General features: G+C 37.6%; 1 protein-coding gene across 1 annotated transcript in view; it reads left to right on the top strand.

The window, feature by feature from the left end:
* LOC150084410 (transmembrane protease serine 5-like) overlaps positions 1–20,831 on the top strand; it is a 289,626-nt gene that overhangs the window by 110,276 nt on the left and 158,519 nt on the right. Inside the window, exon 6 of the mRNA XM_090375211.1 lies at positions 17,547–17,667. Coding sequence (XP_090231337.1) covers positions 17,547–17,667 — 121 coding nt within the window. The remainder of the gene's footprint in view (positions 1–17,546; positions 17,668–20,831) is intronic.

The following is a 20,831-nucleotide window of genomic DNA, read 5'->3' as shown; positions in this document are numbered from 1 at the left end:
ACCTTCAAAAGCATGAAAAAAAAAGTATGAAATATCTTTTGCAGATATCCTATAGTTGAAAATCTAATCACATTCACCAAAGCTCATGCAGAAATCAGGTGTGGCAGGCTGAAAAGTAAAAGAAAATCTTAGCTTCAGTTTGAATTCACAATTACCAGATGCACAGAGTGGTATGGGGTAAAAATTCCAAAAATGAATCAGAAATATAAAAACTGCTGAAACAGAAGATGTTATAAATGCTCCAGCTCAAACCTTTGCCAGAACTTCTGAGAGCTCTTTATACATACCAAGCCTCCAGAAATGCAAACCGAAAAAAGGACAGCTTGAATTTCTCCATTATGTATGAGGAATTATATTACCAACCTTTTACCTTATGAAAATGAAATAATTACTTCTGTGGAGAAAACTGTTGGAGGCCCAAATGGAATATATTCTGCAAAGACAACCAAGCATGAAGAGGAGTTGCTTAAGTTATTTTAACTGTACAATAGATTACACACTGAGAATTCATTTTCACACAAATGCCATTATACAGTAATCCTTACTTTGCTGAAGCCAGGCAAAGATCTCATGAATCCAAAAAATTACTATCCCATAACTCACATGAGCTGCTTTGGAAAAATTACAGAGAAAACGATCATTGCTCACCTGACAGAGTTCGTTGATTCACATAATCTGCAGGCGCATCCGTAGCCAGGTGGGAAGGAGCAGCAGTGCGTAGCACACGCTTCTTGATTAGACCGGGGTTCGAGCCCGTCACCACCAAATACGGAAGATGCAGAAAGGTCAAGGAATGACCACCACATATCCCGGAGCAATATGGCCTTAGTTGCTAATGCTCCTAAAAACCAAACAACAAACAAACAAACACATAATCTGCCAAGTTCATTAAAGTTTCAAATAGTTAGGTTAGCATTAGACCTATTGATAAGAGCAGAAGTTAACATACTTGGATGAAATGCCTTTATTAAAAATCTGTTCTTGTTATTGAGAAGGCAGTTTAATACTATTTGACATCATGGAATACGTTGCTCTCTACATGACAATAAAGGAATAAAAATAAGCTCAATAACAAGAAATATACCAAGTTTAGTTGTCAGAGCTGTATATGCTAATGACTTCATATCTCAATCAAACAGCGCAGTGTTTGAAATAATTGCAAAAGGTGATGTGGGCCTTTGGAAACCATACTTCATCAGAAAATGAAAAGCAGAAAACTGGCAGATGCAGATCACCATACTATGATAAGGTTGCTAAAAATTGGCTCAAAATAGCATTTCTCTTTATTGAGAAACTGAAACAATTGGTTTCCATTTCTGGATAAAGCAAAACTTAATCCACACCCACATCTGAAAGAGGTGAGCAGACAATTCCTATTGCTTCAAGGATGAGATTTCTTGGTGTTATTTTAGAGAGCAAGCTTACCTTTCTTGACCATAAAAAAAAGCTCTGAACAAAATGTCTTCAAAAGCTAAACATTTTAAGAATCATCTATTCCTCTGCATGGGAAGCTGATCAATACACACTGTTGTACTTATATTAATCCTAATAAGATCCTGACCTGATTGTAGAGATTCCATTTACAATTCTGAAACAGCACCTCTGTAACCAGGTGGGCAGGAGCAGCAGTGCGTAGCACACGCTTCTTGATTAGACCAGGGTTCGAGCCCATGACCACCAAATACGGAGGATGCAGAAAGGTCAGAGAATGACCACCGCATATCCCTGGAGCAATATGGCCTTAGTTGCTAATGCTCCTAAAAACCAAATAACAACAACAACAACAATTCTGGAAGATGGACTTGTTTGAAATGACTAGATCCTGTATATCTCAGTGTGCTATGTATTGTTTTAGAAGTATTCTGTGCTTCACCAGTCCAAATTAATTTTTCAAGAAATTGATTAATCTGGTTGAAGGGGGAAAATGTCAATTTGTGGATTCCTAAAGATGGTTATCATTTCTGGTTTAAACTTCTCAGTTAATCTAGGAAGATGTCATCTGACATATTCCCAGATGTGATTAATATATAGGCCACTTTGCTCATCTACCAAAAATAGTGTGATCTTGGGTAATACTTTATTCCTGATGGATGTGCAAGTCATTTCAGCAAAAACTGAAATTTTAGGCTAGACTTTGGAAAAGCTTTCTTTTTATTGTGTGCCCATCTGAGCACACAGTACTCAGCAAAGTGAAGTAATAGAAACCATTTGTAGATTAAAGAATTCATTTTTGTCGATAAGAGTATTAATAGAATTTCATTATGATACAAGATATATTCAAAAAAGTGTCTGGACTGCTTTAATATAGTGACAGTAAGCATACTTACAGGGTAGGCAACTTAATCTCCTTTGAAATAATATCCTTCTGAGGTGATGCATTTAGCCCAACAATTTTCCCATACGTGGAAAATCTGGAAAGCCAATTTCAAAATCACTCGAAGCTGAACATCATTTACTCTATTATTTGTACATCATCAAATTGATGTACTTTAAGAGTTTTTTTCAGTTAGAAATCCAAACAAATTGGAAGCAAGTTGCTGGCAGTGTTTGCGATATTCCTCCATTAATAGGTGTAGAATTATTATTAGTAGTTAAAAAAAAAAAAAAAAAAAAAAAAGCCAATACTTCCCATTTCACCTGTCATTTCCCTCTCTTTACCTAGTTTCTTCCTTGAATTTATTCAAACTGCCAACCTCCACAGCACCAAATGTGGGAGTTTGTTCCAACAATTTGAATTTATGCCCCCTGATGCATATAATCTGAGCAAAAAGGAAGAATGCCAGTTGAGCTTGCTCAATCCATTCAAAGCCTTAAACACCTCATTTAGATCAACTTGCAGGTGCCTAGTCTCTAGACACTGCAGTTTACAGAATTGGCAGTTTACAGATTGGTGAAGGGAGCGAAAGGGTAGTCTTACAAAGAAAGGCAGTTTACACTGCCTTTCTTTGTAAGACTACCCTTTCACTCTCTTCACCAATCTCATTGCCCTTCTCTTCAACCATTACAGCAAATCTACATCCTTCCTAAAATGAGGCCTCCAGACCTCTATGCAGTACTCAAGATGCAGCCTAACCATTGCCTTTTACAATGCAATGATCACCTCTAGCAATATCATTGACAAAATCCCATGAGCTGACCTGAAAGCCTATCTGCATTGCTCAGAGAACTTCTTATCTCACTGCACTGTTATCCCAGGTCATTTCCATTTTCCACTACCATGAGTGTAGTACTACACAGTTGGTGCATTAATCTGGGATTACTGCTACCCATAGGCGCCTGCGTAGCCAGGTGGGAAGGAGCAGCAGTGCGTAGCACACACTTCTTGATTAGACCGGGGTTCGAGCCCGTCACCACCAAATGAGAGGATGCGGAAAGGTCAGGGAATGACCACCGCATATCCTGGAGCAATATGGCCTTAGTTGCTAATGCTCCAAATAACAAACAAACAACTGCTACCCATATGCAGTATCTATATATAATTATTCTCTAAGTTCTTTGCAGGAATTGTCAATGATGAGGTATAATCCTCATCCAGTCTTATCCCAGGTACATCATAAGCTATGTTATCTTTGAAAGCTGACTTTGAAATTCACTTCTTCTGGGTCCCTAACCAATTGTAATCATGGGAAATAGTTTGGCTGACAGCCAAATGAACAATGACAATGATTTATTTGTATAATTGAATGTGTGTTTCTTTGTACAAAATAAGTAAATAGCAGTGCTATTCACTCCTTGTGTTTTTTTTACAAGGGTGGACAAAATAATGGAAACACTTGTGATAAGATTTACAAATATGCACTAATATGGTGTTGGGGCCACCCTTTGTTTTTAAACCAGCATATAATCTACATGAATAAATTCAAATAACTCTTGAATTGTCTTAAGAGGAATACTGGACCATTATTTATGGAGGAATATTTCAAGGTCCCTGAGTGATGAAGGTGGAGGAACCCTGCTTCTCACTCTCCTCTCCAAATATGCCCAGCCCACAGTGGCTCAATAATGTTTAAGTATGGTGGTTGTACAAGCCGTGGGCTTAGCCTCAGTTTCATACTCCTCAAACCAAGGTTGGACACATCTGACTGTGTGTATTGGAGCATTGTCATCTTGAAACATGGTATCATTTGTGAGAAATGATGTTTGCACCATGGGGTGAACCTGATCACTTACAATATCAAGGTAATTATAGGCACTAATTCACCCATTCATGATGATAATAGGACCTAAAGAATACCAAGATATTACTGCCCAAACCACTGTTGATCCTCCTCCTCCTCCATTTTGACTGTTAACACTGACAGTCAGGATGCTGTACTTCCTTTGCCATTTGCCAAATGTAAACTCTCCCCGATGTTGCAAAAAGTGTGAATGATGATTCATCTGAAAATAGGATATAGAGTAGAACATCGATTATCCAAATTAATTGGGACCAAGGTGGTTCGGTTAATCAAATAGTTCGCATAATCAAACATAGATGAGAATACCCAGTTTATATGAAACAAAGTGTAATTAGGCGTACAATTAAATTATTCTATGCATGATTATTACTACTGTATTTTGAAATATGAAGTATTATAAAAAATAATTGATTTAGGAAATGGTTTGTAAATAATAACCAAAACATTTTGAAGAAACAATGTATATTATATTTTTTTTGAACTTAGCTAATTGTTTTTCATTGTTTCAACTAAAAATTACACTTTTTTTACATAAACAGAAATAAACAAACTCAAGTAATTGCACACAAATAAGAGTATAATGAATTTTGGGAAGGTTATTTTTTATAATATGTAATCTTGAATTTTTCTTTGAACCATGCTAGGTCTCTCATCCTCTTTAATGGCAGTGTCTCCATAGAACTGCATTCAGACTGTTGCCCACACTATGCCATTGCAGTTTCTAGCACAGTGAAGGCCTCCGCATGAGTGGGCCCACTTCCTCTTTGTCATCAAAATCATCTTGGTTAAAGTCAGCACGTTCTTCATCCTGGACTAATGCAACAATTTCTTCTTCGTTTAAAATATGATAACCAGGATCATCAACATCATTGTTTAACCATGCCTCTGCATCATCTTGCCCACATTCGGAAAAATCGGGAATCCCTTGAAATAAAGTTACAATCTCACCTGCGTCTTCATTCAAATCTTGCACATGTCCAAAATTTGAATGAAGGTTCTGAAAAAGGCATGGCAAGTTCATGCCATGCCTTTTTCAGATTTCTCTCCAACAACATGTTCCTGGTATCTGCTAACATGTAGCAACAATCATTAATGTTGAGCTTCTTTGAAAACTCAGCCATGCTTTCTTCATTTCCCTCTGGTAGCAAAAAGTAATACAAGACTTGTTTTTTGTACATCTTTTTTATTTTTCTATAACACCTTGATCCATTGGCTGCAGCAGGACTGTACCATTTGGCAGTAAAAACCTGACAATGAAGTAGTAGTAGTGGCATATGATGCAAGAAAGCAAGTATATGAGCTTATGCAGCATCAGCCAAAAATAAAAAAAAAATAAATAAATAAAAAATTACAAAACAATCCCCTCTAAATATTTGTCCAGTTTCCTCCTTAAATTTATTTAACCTATCAACTTCCACAACAAGATGGAAGTTTGTTCCAGCAATTAACCACTCACTGGCTAAAGGCAAATTTCCACACATCTATTCTGCATCTGTCCTTCCTCAATTTCAATATAATCTGAACAAGTGGAAGAATCCCATCAGAATTTAGCATGCTCAACCCATTCAAGGCCTTATACACCTCAATCAGATCACCTCGCAGGTGCCTAGTCTCCAGCTGCTGCAATTTGCAGACCTTAAGCCTCTCCTGGTAAGAGGATCCCTTCATTCCCCTCACCAACCTTGTTGCCCTTCTCTGTACATGCTCAAGCAAATCTACATCCTTCTTAAAAATTGTCAATTGAACTGAGCTTTTCAAGAGGAGGATGGAAAGGTGCACTGTCGATAATAAGCAAAACTTGACCAGCTTTACCCTCATTTTCTCAATGCCTCTTCACACTTGGAATAAAATCTTGCCTAAACTAATTAGATATTAAAAAATGTTGGAATTCATCCAAGCATTTTTCTGTGCTTTATATTGTGCTGTTAGGCAAATTACACCTTTAACTCCTTCATGGATTATCCCGAGATATCTTGTTTTTAGTTTTAAAAGTTATTTGGAACTACACGAAATATCTCAGGATACAATAATACCCAGAGCAAACAATAATACCTCCAAATTTAGGATTGAAACGTATTTTCTCAGGCATTTATCTGGCTAATTTTGCATTAGCCACATAAATCCCAAGATTTTTTAGCATTAGCATTAGTAGAGGCATTTGATGCAAGAAAGCAAGGTTATGCAGCATTAGCCAAATAAAAAAATAATAATAATAATAATAAATAAATAAATAAAAATAACCACTTCACCCCTCTGTTCGTTCAAAATACATGTCCAGCTGAGCCTTAAACTTATTTAGGCTATCAACTTCCACGACAAGGGATGGAAGTCTGTTCCACCAACCAACCACCCGCTGGCTAAAGGCAAATTTCCGCATGTCTATCCTACATCTATCTTTCCTCAATTTGAATTTATTCCCTCTCAGGTGATTATTCTGAGCAAGAGGAAGAATCCCATCAGCATTGAGCATGCTTAAACCATTCAAGGCTTTATACACCTCTATCAGATCACCTCGCTGGTGCCTAGTCTCCAGACACTGTAATTTGCAAAACTTAAGCCTTTCTTCGTAAGAGCACCCCTTTGTTCCATTCACTAATCTTGTTGCCCTTCTCTGTACTCGTTCCAGCAGCTCTACATCCTTCTTGAAATGAGGCCTCCAGACCTGTATACAGTACTCTAGGTGTGGCCTGACCATTGCCTTATACAAGGGAATAATCATCTCCTTATCCCTGCTAGAAAAATTTCTATATATCATTGACAATACACCATGAGCTACTCTTGCAGCCCGTCTGCACTGCTCAGAAAACTTCATATCTGCCTGCACAACCACCCCCAGGTCCCTTTCATTCTCTACCACTGTCAGTGTAGTACCACAGAGTTGATACGTTGCTCTGGGATTGCTGTTTCCCATATGTAGTACTTTACATTTGTCAATGTTAAACTTCATTTGCCACGTCTCAGCCCATCTGCTCAACCTTTCCAGATCCTGTTGCAGTAGCATAGTGTCAGTAGTGTCCTTGACAACCCTGACAACCTTCGTATCATCTGCAAACTTGGACATTAAGCTTGATATACCATCATCAATATCATTTATAAATACAGAAAGCAATAATGGACCCAATACTGAACCCTGAGGGACTCCACTAATAACACTAGTCCACGATGAGCAGTGTCCATTGATTACCACTCTCTGTCTTCTCCCCCTCAACCACCCCTTTATCCATATCAGCAATTTGCCTCCAATGCCACACTGCTCCAATTTCTGCGGCAGTCTTCCATGTGCAACAGTATCAAAAGCCTTTTTCAGGTCCAAGTATATAATATCAAAGTTATTCCCTGCATCCAGTTCTTTTGTGACTGCATCATAGTATCCAATCAAATTGGTCAGGCAAGACTTCCCCTTAACAAAACCATGCTGTGTCCAAGATATAACTGAAGTCTTGTCTAGATGATCCTGCAGTGCTTCTTTAACCAGTGCCTCCATTAATTTTCCGGGAACAGAAGTTAAAGTAACAGGTCTATAATTACTTGTATCGCCCTTTGAACCTCCTTTGTGAATTGGAGTCACATTGCACATCTCCAGTCCATGGGTACTTCCCCTGAGTCCAAGGAAGCTCTCATAATTATGGTTAAGGGTTTGCTTACTTCCTTTGATGCCTCCTTTAATATAACTGGATAGATCCCATCCACCCCAGGTGCTTCTCTTGTGTTTATCTTCAACAATTTCTCCTCCACTTTACTCTCAGTTATTACAAGATTCTCTAGCTTACTGCCAGAGTTGAATACACCTCTGGCATTGGCATTCCCTTCCCCGAATAACTCCTCATGTGTGAATGTCGATGCAAAATATTCATTTAGTTTGTTAGCTACCTGAGCAGGATCATCAACAGTTGACCCATCGATATCAAGTGGACCAATCTGATTCATCCCCTTCCTTCTAGAGTTTACATAAGTAAAGAACTCTTTGCTGTTTTTCTTTGCATCCCTTGCCAAAGATTTCTCGTAATCTGCCTAACCTCCTTTGTAACTTGGTTACAAAGGAGGTTAGGCAGCTTGTATCTATCATAGGCTTCTGTGTCACGTGTTAATTTTTATGTATCCCATGCAATTTTCTTCCCTGCCATATGTCTCATTAGTTCATCTCACATCCACTTAGGCCTAAATCTTGAACAATATTTCTTAGTTGGTATGTAAAGCCCAGTAGCTTCCAAGATAAGTTATTTGAATGCTTCCCATTTTGAATTTGCTGTTGGTAACATCATCAGTTGGTCCCACTGTATAGAATTTAAATACTGTCTCAGTCCATCGTAGTCGCCTTTACGAAAGCAATAACCCTTCCCTTTACCCCTAATGGTAGTTACCTCATTGAGTAAATCCCACTTCAGCACACTGTGATCACTGCCACCTAGTGGTTCATTTATCTGCAGATTCTTAATGCATGAAGAATCACTACTGATAATCAAATCAAGAGTATTACTCCCTCTAGTTGCCTCTCAAACATGCTGATGTAGAAAACAATCATCCAATAAATCCACAAAAGCCCTGCTAGTGTGTCAGATACCAGCCCCCAAATTCCAGTCAATATCTGGGAAATTAAAATCCCGCATTATAAGACTCTCTGATTTACTGGCCCACTCTATTTCCCTGTACAGTTTCTTATTATACTCATCAGAGTCATTAGGCCTATAGCACAGTCCTACTCTCAATTTTGATCTCCCAATGCTTATGTCACACCAAACTGACTCGACACTGCACTGTCCAGTGATGTCGACTGGCTTCAGTTCCTTGGATTTTATGTATTTCTTAACTAATAGCATAACCCCTCCTCCCTTCCTATCCTGTCTATCCTTTCTGTAGACATTGTACTCCCCAAATTCCAGTTCTGCATTCCTTATATCTGTGTGACACCACGTCTCTGAAATCCCCACAATATCTGCCTTTGATGTTTTGAGCAATACCTCAAATTCATCAAATTTATTTACTAAACTCCTAGCATTGGTGTACATGCAAGTATTAGTATTAGTATTAGTAACGGCCGCATGGTGCAAGAAAGCCTATGGCTTATGCTGCACCAGCCAAAAAAAAAAAAAAAAAAAAACAATGATAAAAACAAAAAATAAATAACTAAATAATAATAATTAATAAATAAAAATAAATAAATAAATAAATAAAAAATAAACAAAAAGGAAATTAAACCTATCATCCTATGTGCTTCCCTTACCCGAAAGTACTATCCAGATGACCTTTGAATTTCCCCAAACTGTCGGCCTCTACCACCCATGAAGGCAACTTATTCCAGTAATTTATAACTCATTGGCTAAAATAAAACTTCCTGCAGTCCAATCTAAACATTCCCCCCCCCATAACTTGAATTTATGTCCCCTAGTTCTAGCATCATTTATAATCTTGAAAATTTCGTCCTCATTCATTTTACTGATGCCTTTCAGAGCCTTAAACACCTCAATCAAATCTCCTCTAAGGTGTCTAGTTTCCAAACTCTGCAACCCACATATTCGAAGTCTTTCTTCATAAGGACGCCCTTTTGCCGATCTCACCAGGCGAGTTACCTGTCTTTGTACCCTTTCAAGAAGCTCAATGTCTTTCTTTAGGTGTGGTCTCCATACTTGAACACAGTATTCCAAGTGTGGTCTAACATAAGCCTTATATAATGGGATTATCACATCCCTACCTCTACTTGCAAAAGTTCGATAGACCATCGATAGGACACCATGGGCCTTCCTTGCAACCTGTTTACAATGCTCAGAGAATTTCATGTCTGACCGTATCGTAACACCCAAGTCCCTTTCCTCCAGTACTGGGTTTAGTTGAACTCCACAAAGTGAATAGGTTTTTTTGGGATTACTGTTTCCCAGGTTTACACTTTGTTGAATTAAAGCACAGCTGCCATTTTTCTGACCATTCCTGAAGTCTATCTAGGTCTCTCTGAAGAAGCTCAGCTTGACAGTGATCATTAACTACTCTACGAATTTTAACATCATCTGCAAATTTAGACATCACGCCCTGTATCCCTTCATCAATGTCGTTTATGAAAATTAAAAACAACAGTGGTCCTAATACTGATAATTGGGGAACCCCACTTCTTACATCAACCCAATCTGAGGAATAGCCATTTATCACAACCCTCTGCCTCCTGCCCTGAAGCCATCCTTCTATCCATCTAAGGATTTTCCCAGTGATTCCAATCTGTTCCAGCTTATAAAGCAACCGCTCATGTGGGACTGAGTCAAAAGCTTTTGCTGAAATCTAAATAAACAATGTCGAAATTATTCCCTAAATCCAGCTCGTGAGTGACCCTTTCGAAATAGCGAACCAGATTTGTTAAATAGGATTTTCCCTTTACAAAACCATGCTGAGTATCCTTGAGAATTTGAATTCGATCCAAATGATCCTGAATTCCACCCTTGATCATTGCCTCCATGATTTTCCCTACTACTGAAGTCAGACTGACAGGTTGATAATTTCCAACTTCACTTTTAGAGCCACCCTTATGTATGGGAGATACATTTGCACTTTTCCAATCTAAGGGAATCTCCCCAGAGTCTAGTGATGCTCGCATAATTAGCCTCAATGGTTCAATGCACTCGCTTGCCGCCTCTCTTAAGATTATAGGGTATATTCCATCAACTCCAGGAGCCTTACTGGTCTGTAGGCTCGAAAGTTTTTTCATTAAATAATCTTGCGAAATTTCAATATCATTAATTACATATTTTTCAACTTCGCTCCCACAATTTCCCATTGCCGCAAAATGTTTTTCATTTGTAAATATCGATGCAAAATAACTGTTGAGTTCATCTGCAATGGCAGCTGGTGTATTTATTACTATCCCCTTTCCCTTACGTAAAGGTCCGATCTGGTTTGTCATGCTCTTCTTGGCATTTATATATGTGAAGAATTCTTTATCCCCCCTCTTTGCTCTGTTTGCTAGTGATTTCGCATAAACTGCCTTTGCCTGTCGAACCTTTTCTGTGGCTCTATTACACATCACTTTGTAGCTGTTATGGGCTTCAGTACTTTTTATTGCTCTGTAACCTTTCCATGCCACCTTTTTCTGCTCAAGTAATGCGGCAACTTCACTATTCATCCAACTTGGAACCCTTCTCGTGGAGTATTTTTTTAATGGTATATACGCATTCAAGGCATCTGTGATTAATGTTTTAAAAGTGTACCACAGTTCAATTGTATTCATTCTCTGCGTGATATCTACCCAGTTAATAGAGGCCATGTAGTACCTTAAGGCATCGTAATTTCCTTTTCTGAAATTAAAACCCATTCCTTTGCCTTTTACTTCTGCTACCTCTCTCGTCATCATCATCCACCGTAGAACTCCGTGATCACTTCCTGCTACTGGTTCCTCTACCGTCAGCCCTGTTATGTCATCTGATTCATGTGTGATGATGAGGTCTAGGATATTCTTTTCTCTAGTACTTTCCCTGACATGTCGATACAAATAACAGTCATCTAGTTGATTTAAAAATTTTGTTCCCCATGTTGAGTTTCCTTCCCATTTACTCCAATCAATTAGAGGCAAATTGAAATCACCCATAATAAGACATTGACGCTTACTTGCCCATTCCATTTGCATGTAGAGGCTTTTGTCATAATCTTCACAATCACCTGGTCTGTAGATTACTCCTACTCGCATTATACCTTTGTTTCCAGCTATCGTCACACTCAGGCTGCTTCTGATAAGAAGCATTACCCCACCACCCCTTCTATCTAACTTATCCTTCCTAAATACATTATACAAGCCGTACTGAAACTCATCATCCCCAATTTCCGGGTGGCACCACGTCTCTGTAAGCCCTATTATGTCCGCCTTACTTGTTTTAACCAGCAGTTCGAATTCACTCATTTTATTGACGACACTTCTAACGTTACTGTATAAACAATTAAGATTTACTGTTCCTGTATATTTAACAACCCTAACACAACCCTTGAAGTTTTTTAGGCTCTCTTCCCTGATATTAGCTACCCGCTCACGTGAAACGTCTTTGCCCCCAGAACATCTAGATAATACATCCAGTTGGGGTAACAGATAAGAACTCTTAAGGTATGTGCAAGAGTTACATTGACCAATATTATCAGATAAACGCATGTCAGTATTAGCCACATCCCCCCTAACTAGCAGTTTTCCCGAACCTTTAAGGTATCCTCAATAATACTGGCAAAAACTTTTGCACCTCCTTTGTTTAAGTGTATCCCGTCTCTACAAAACAAATTCCTTCTACCTACAAGTGTGGGCCATGCTGATAGAAATTTACCCCCTAAAGCCTTGCAGATTCCTTCAAGTCTTGAGTTAATCCACAAGGCTCTTAACATATAATCCCTCCTATCGTGTCTGGGCAGAATTGCAGACACATAGACATTATGGCCTAGCTCACGACATTTCCTCAGCATGGTCCTGTATTTTTCCAACAAATCGTCAGATTGTGTACGTTTAATATCATTTGTCCCCACGTGAATAATAATATTTTCTTTACCCCCTTTAAAATCTGACAATCTGTTGGTGACATCATCAATAGTTGCTCCCGGCAGACATACCCTGGTTCTGCTCCACCTATCTTTATTACAAAAAATATTCCCCGTTTCCCTGACAATGGAGTCTCCTAATAAAACAATGTCCTTTTTAACCAGAGTAGTTTGCACTTGGTTTTTCTGTTTTGAGGCTCGAATTGGGTGTGCATTACTTGGTAGATTGCTGGAGTTTTGAGTCCCTGACGAGCTCCCAGATGCATTATTTTCGAGGGCAAGCACTCGTTTTTTCAGGGACTCAAATTGTTCCATCAGTGCACCAAATTGTAATTTAAGATCGGTGCACTCCTTACATCGATCACAAAGAAAAGAATCCCCAGGTGAGGTAGGATTAGTCACCAGGTCAACCTTGGAAAACATTCCACAGGTTCCACAACGGATTAAATCATGACTCACTCATAAATCGCCATCTGCTATTTCCGTGTGAGTCACGATACCCTGTGACATGTTTAAGGCAGATCTTGTAACTACCATTATAAAATTAAATAAATATCAATGAAAGTAACTTTAAAAAATTATATCTATAATATTATTAAAATCAAACAGTTACAGGAAAACCTATAACAAAATAATCCAACAATATCTAAATAAATCAAATATTTAAAAGCACTATCCAAAAGTAAACCACTTAACTGAGAAGCCCTGTCTAAGCGCGTCCGCTCACCAGTTGATATACATGAACAGTCTATATCAACTGGTGAGATGAACAGTATACATGCACCTATTCTTTTTCTTAGCTACCCTAACACAACCCATGTGTTTACTTGTACCCCAATGATTCCCAGCAGTCTCTGAAATATCCTGCATCTTATTTTCCAGGCTGCGGCTCATTCCAATAGAAGCAGTACAAGAATCACTTTCACCTCTGCCAATGGCTACTGTTAATCTATTAGTCCTTGTATCCCCCCCCCAATCTAGCAGTTTTCTGACCCACCTAACACTGCCTCAATTGCATCAGCAAACATTGTTGCACCCTTTCTATTTAAGTGTATCCCATCCCTGTAGAAACAGTCTCTCCTGTTAACAAGTACAGACCAGGCTGAAAAAAATTCTGCCCCTTAAGCCTTGCACAATCTTTCCAGGGCCGAATCGATCAACAGGGCTCTCATCATATACTCCCTCCTATCGTGTCTGGGCAGAATTGCAAACACTTTCAAATTCAACCCTAATTCACGACTTTTTTTCAACAGTGACCTGTACTTGTTAAGTAATTCCGCCGGTCTCCTACTCTTAATATCATTAGTGCCTTAATATCATTAGGATTTTCTTATGTCTGGCAGCAGATGACTGGCTTTCATTTTACTTATATTTACTTATTGTACAGCAATGTCAGAATAGTAGCATGCATTCCTATGTGTCGCCAATAAGCAAAATAGAATTTGCCATCCTAAATGCTGAATACTGATAAGCGTTAACCAATTAGAAAACTGTGTCAAAAAATATTTCAGCGCCCTCTTGAACTGCCGCCCATAAGTGACGCTTACCTCACCTATCCAATTGCGGCGGCCATGTGTCAGAATGTAGTTAGTTCACGATTATTGCTTGTGGTGGGAGATTGCTGCTTGTGCATTCCACTTGATTTTTTAAATTTATTTATATAATGAGTAGTGAAGAGTGTTTTTCTATTCCTTTCTTTTAGCTCAAGTGCTAATTTATTTAAAAAATCTGTATAATTTGCAAACCGTTTAGCATACTTGAGATAACTTGAGATAGCCCAAATGGGTTAATTACTCTCATGTATTTTGGAAGGGGTTAAAGTATCTTGGATTCTTGCATTTTCCAATCACTAACAATGGTAAAACATGCTGTCCACTTGCATTTGCACACACCATAACTGTAACATGCTGTTTGTTAGCTTTGAAACCAGGAGCAGCCATTTTGCATGGCGAATGCAAGAGATTTAACAGGGAGTGGCTTCCAATTAAGACATTTCATCTGTATTGTAAACATTACGCTTGAAAAAACTTTCTTCCTCCGCCATTTTCAGAAAAGCTTTTTAACTTCTATAATGACAAATTAGGATTATATTGCTTATACAGTACATATATCTATCTTTATTGCAGGCAGTGATTGGTTACATGATTGCCTGATGCAATAATACCCACAACAGCGACAATGCTAGGGGTTTAACATTAAATAACTTATACAGGAAAAATTACTTGAAACATATATTAGGACATAAAACGTATATTTACATATTTTACATATAAAATTAATATTAACATGTGAAATGAAGACACATGAAAAGCGATGAAAAGAGGATGGCAGTCACTCGATTGAAGACGAAAGCTGGTCCCTGATGATGCGTCTTCTGTACAATTTGTCCTCTATGAACTTTTTGTAGTCCACATCCATCTCCTGGACATTGTGGAGCATCTCCATGGGCAGGAATCTGTCCCCTATTCTGAGCCTCCATGCGACAGACTGCAGAGAGGGGAGGGCTCTTAAGGGTTTTGGGGGGATCCTCCAATTGCACACCTGCCAAAAATTTGGCGTATTGACTTCACCCGCTATCATTTTAATTGACACAAGCAAGCGGAGGGCAAATATCCGTTTGGAGACTTTTCTGTAATTTAGAAGTTGGGTGATATCTGAAGTATATATGAGTGGTGGCAGTTTATGCTTGAAGAGGATCCACCGAAGAAGCCGGTACTCATCAGATGCAATGGTTTTTAGCGTGGTTTTCGTTGCCGACGCCCAGTAGACTGTAAAAATAACAGCACCTCAAATAACAGCTCATTGAGATCAGATGTATACATACAGCACAGATGTCTTGCAGTGACGAAAAAAGAAAATGGCAAGTTACGTGACTACTGTATTTTTTTACGTTCACCATTTTGAAAGTGAATTCTGTACTGATATATCAGATATTATACTGCTGTTTTACATTTGTTTTAAATTAAAAACCCCTCACTATGGCTCCTAAAGTTAATAAATGGAAAATAAAATAAAAACAACATTAAAGCTTAGTGACAAACTTGATGTAATCCAAACTATTACATTAGGATCACCTGGAATGTTAATTCACATACCCATGTGTATTGTGTCTGTAAATTGCGTGTGTTCTCTGCTCCCCCCCTCAAGAAAAACCCCAGTTTCTGGGGGGGGAAATCTTGCTATCTATGCCTGAGACCCACTAACTCGGCCAAGGAGTGAAAAAAGCCTATAAATTATGAGACTCAGCAATCAAGTTTCTAGCAAAACAGTTTGCCGAGAACAGCAGAGCTGCTATTACCAAGCCACTTCTCACTGACTAAAAGTTCCTCGCATCATTGACGGGATTCGAACCTGGGCCTTTTCCGCCCAGTGTGGGGAGAATGGTGATGATACCACTGTGCTACTCATGCAGACTAAACTTGATATAATAAAGAAAATAGAATGGGGCATAAGCAGAAGTGTATTATTGGAAGAACATAACATTGGATCGTCTATGTGTTTATGTTTTTTATATGCAGTTAATAAAATTGCATTCTTAATCTTTCTATTTCTGATTTGACCTCATTATTTCTGCATTAAATACAGTACATTAAAAATAAAACGTTCTAGTAATTGAAAAATCTAATTAACAGTACATTTAATCCCCGAAGGTGCTGTTATTTCGATTGTATCTTCGAATAAATAATCAGAAACGAATGCATTAAGTAGCAGGAGTAATATTTCAGCATAACAACCAATGCACTAAAAGTAGATACTGTAATTCTGTTTTTTTTTTTTTTTTTGTGCTGCTGTGGTTCAGATAATTGATGTTCAGATAGCCCAGTTTTTGTGTTCCTTACACCATTGCATCATTCTAGCATTACCGTCAGTGAGAAGTGGCTTGGTTAATAGCAGCTCTGCTGTTCTCGGCAAACTGTTTTGCTAGAAACTTGATTGCTGAGTCTCATAATAAGTTCTGCAGTTAATTTGAGGCAGCAGTTCAATGTTTTTGAGCTATAATCCTTTTCAGCATCCAGCAGGCTCATGTAATTAGCTTCAATTTTCTGCCAAAATTCACCCTATCAGACTTTGTTTTTCTATACTTTGAAAGCAAACTTTCAGCACAGTTGCTCTTGATATTTTAAACAAATCAGCATATTTAGTGACAAGTGCTCGTGATAAACATGCACCAACAATTAGGAATTCAGACAGGTCAGTCATTTACTTTGTGTAATTTTTTTAATACCCCTAAATAAACATCAGATTTTATTTTCTTTCTTCACAAGAATTTTCTTCACCTGCAAGAAACGGAAAAATAAAGAAAAAAAATCAGCACTGCATGTTCATAAATACATCACACAGCCATTACAAAAACTACTATTTTCATATCAGGTGTTTCCCTTATTTTGTCCACCCCCTGTAGTTTGACATGGTTAAGCTACCTGTAATGTTTTATGTATTTATTGTTTGATTTCACACATCATGCTCTAAATTGCCAATATGCCATAAAATAATGAAACCAAACAAAATTACATACATAATCCTTATTTTTATCTTGTGATATATGGATTATCATCCATACATTGAATTAGAAGGATAAGAAATTACAGCTTGATTAAATTACACGAAATCAGTGATCTGATTTCTGGCCTATTTACTTGTGCATAAATATATTGTTTTAGGTATAATTTTTATAAATGCATTAATAGTAATAATAATTCATAATAATTGATACTTAGGCATTAATTTAAATTTCATTACAATTCCAAAATTTTATTTCTTACCATGACTGTTAGAAAGTATATTTTTCCTCATAATTTTGTTTCTGTTTTTCATTTCATGTGTGTGTGTGTGTATGTATATATATATGTATATATATATATAAACACACATTAACAGTTAATGTTGATGATGAGAATGGAGCATTTGAAGTTAAACGTAATCTAAATTGGCATCCTGTATGCTCTGATTTTTGGAATGTGACATGGAGCAATCTTGTGTGCAAACAGTTGGGATTTCAGTAAGTTTTATGATGTTCTTACAAATATTTTATGAACTGAGTGTAATCTGAAAAAACATCTGTAAATTTAAATTGAGCTGAAATAATTAAATTCATAATTAATGATAAAATGCTGATTGTTAACTAGTGCAATCTTTAAATATAACTTTGATTAACATTTTGTCCTTGGGTTTATTGTAATTATTGTATAAAACCTTATTATCACCTTCACTGCTCCAGGTAAATTTGGTAAATCTAATGCAGTCACAGTCAAAAATTTCAAGGGGTGGTTACATTTGAGCCATTCTGTTTGTGACATAAACTCCCACAAACAGTCCACACTGAAGATTTGAATCTGCATGACTCGCCTTTCAAATTTATTTTTTTCAAATATTTCCATTCAATATAATTATACAATTTTAGCAATGGGTAGTTTAAGAAATTTTGAGGTCTAAGGTGGAGAGCCAGCAAGGAGCTTCTTACACGAATATGCTTAGACTTATAAAAGGCCATCAAATTTAGGGCCACATACTGCAAGATATCTGCAAAACAGTTGAATAAGTAAGGTATACACTTGAGTCTGTATATAGCACTGAACAAACTAAATTTGCTACTAAGAGCATCAATCTTATGTTGTGGAGACGCTTCACTATAAGTAGCCTTGTGATTGCACTACACATTTTAAATAAAAAAAAGGACTGTTCAAATGGAGAAGTATATTCCTGTTTATTTAAATTGTATGCCATATCTCCATATTTATATTGATAATTTTTTCAAAGATCTCATTTCACCTTACAAGCTCCTAAGGAGAAGAGCCAAAGACGAAGAACAGATAGAAAGAAGAGTGAAAAAGTAGGGCTAAAAGCACATCCAGGGAAAAGAAAAGGATACCATACTCTAAATTGCATCAATTCTCAAGCCCATAAATTCCATTTAACTCTGGACTCATTAAGCCTTAAGTTATTATATGCAGGCATTTCAATCTTCTAGGCTCCCAAACAAGAATGGCTGAAGAATAGAGGAAAAGAATAACATTAAAAGAGTAAAATGGGCCATTGAAAGAAAAGAAAACGACACTCTGTACATCAAAAACTTAGCTTACTGCTGCAATTTTGACCTTTTTTTTGGCAACTTGTTCATAGGTAAGGGCCACATACTTCATCTTTTAAGGGCACAAAAGGTGATACAGTTGTACACGTTGGCACTAATAATATTAAGAGTAGGAGACCGGCAGAATTACTTAACAAGTACAGTTCACTGTTGAACAAAAGCCGAGAATTAGGGTTGAATTTAAAAGTGTCTGCAATTCTGCCCAGACACGATAGGAGGGAGCATATGATGCGAGCCTTGTCAATCAATTCGGCCCTGAAAAGATTGTGCAAGGCTCAAGGGGTAGAATTTTTTTCAGCCTGGACTGTACTTGTTAACAGGAGAGATTGCTTCTACAGGGATGGGATACACTTAAATAGAAAGGGTGCAAGAATATTTGCCGATGCTATCGAGGCAGTGTTAGGTGGGTCGGAAAACTGCTAGCTTGGGGGGAGACAAAGACCAATAGATTGACAGTAGCCACTGGCAGAGGTGAAAGAGATTCTTGCACTACCAATTTTAAACACACACACACCAACCGTTTATGACTGGTTGAATAATGAAATAAAATAAAATAAAATGATAGAAAAGACTATAAAATAATATATACAAAAAACCTGGTATTTAAGGATGTGTCATTTAAATCTCACTATTACTGAGGAAGGAGGAAGACACCTCCGAAAGCTCTAGTGTTTTTTATCGTCTTTTTATATTTATATTTTAATGCATTTTAACTTATTTACTTATTTTACTTTTGTTATAGTTTAGTTTTTTGTAAATGACTAAAAGTTTTTTGTAAATATTATTTTATAGTCTTTTCTATCATTTTATTTTATTTTATTTCATTATTCAACCAGTCATAAACGGTTGGTGTGTGTGTTTAAAATTGGTAGTATGAATAATCCCAACCTCAGAGGCCTTATTGCAGATAGATTCTTGCACTGCTTCTATTAGAATGAGCAGAAGCCTGAAAAACAAGATGCATGGTATTTCAGAGACTGCTGGAAGCCATTGCGGTACAAGTAAACACAACGGTTGTGTTAGGGTAGCTAAGAATAGAAACAGGTGCAGGTATACTTGCGTGTACACCAATGCTAGGAGTTTAGTAAATAAATTTGATGAATTTGAGGTATTGCTCAAAACATCGAAGGCAGATATTGTTGGGATATCAGAGACGTGGAGTCACACAGATATAAGGGATGCAGAACTGCAATTTGGGGAGTACAACGTCTACAGAAAGGATAGACAGGATAGGAAGGGGGGAGGGGTTATGCTATTAGTTAAGAAACACATAAAAACCAAGGAAGTGAAGCCAGTCGACATTGCTGGACAGTGCAGTGTGGAGTCAGTTTGGTGTGACATAAACATTGGGAGATCAAAATTGAGAGTGGGAGTGTGCTATAGGCCTAATGACTCTGATGAGTATAATAAGGAACTGTACAGGGAAATAGAGTGGGACAGTAAATCAGAGTGTCTTATAATGGGAGATTTTAATTTCCCAGATATTGACTGGAATTTGGGGGCTGGTTACTCACACACTAGCAGGGCTTTTGTGGATTTATTGGATGATTGTTTTCTACATCAGCATGTTCGGGAGGCAACTAGAGGGAGTAATACTTTTGATTTGATTATCAGCAGTGATTCTTCATGCATTAAGAATCTGCAGATAAATGAACCACTAGGTGGCAGTGATCACAGTGTGCTGAAGTGGGATTTACTCAAAGAGGTAACTACCATTAGGGGTAAAGGGAAGGGTTATTGCTTCCGTAAAGGCGACTACGATGGACTGAGACAGTATTTAAATTCTATACAGTGGGACCAACTGATGATGTTACCAACAGCAAATTCAAAATGGGAAGCATTCAAAGAACTTATCTTGGAAGCTACTAGGCTTTACATACCAACTAAGAAATATTGTTCAAGGTTTAGGCCAAAATGGATGTCAGATGAACTAATGAGGCATATGGCAGAGAAGAAAAATGCATGGGATACTTATAAATTAACACATGACACAGAAGCCTATGATAGATACAAGTTGATATGCAACCAAGTTACAAAGGAGGTTAGGCAGGCGAAGGCAGATTACGAGAAATCCT

The sequence above is a fragment of the Mastigoproctus giganteus genome, chromosome 6, assembly GCF_048544385.1.
Source record: "Mastigoproctus giganteus isolate SK-2022 chromosome 6, ASM4854438v1, whole genome shotgun sequence".
Taxonomy (NCBI): Eukaryota; Metazoa; Arthropoda; class Arachnida; order Uropygi; family Thelyphonidae; genus Mastigoproctus; species Mastigoproctus giganteus.
This window is presented reverse-complemented; position numbering and strand designations above follow the sequence as displayed.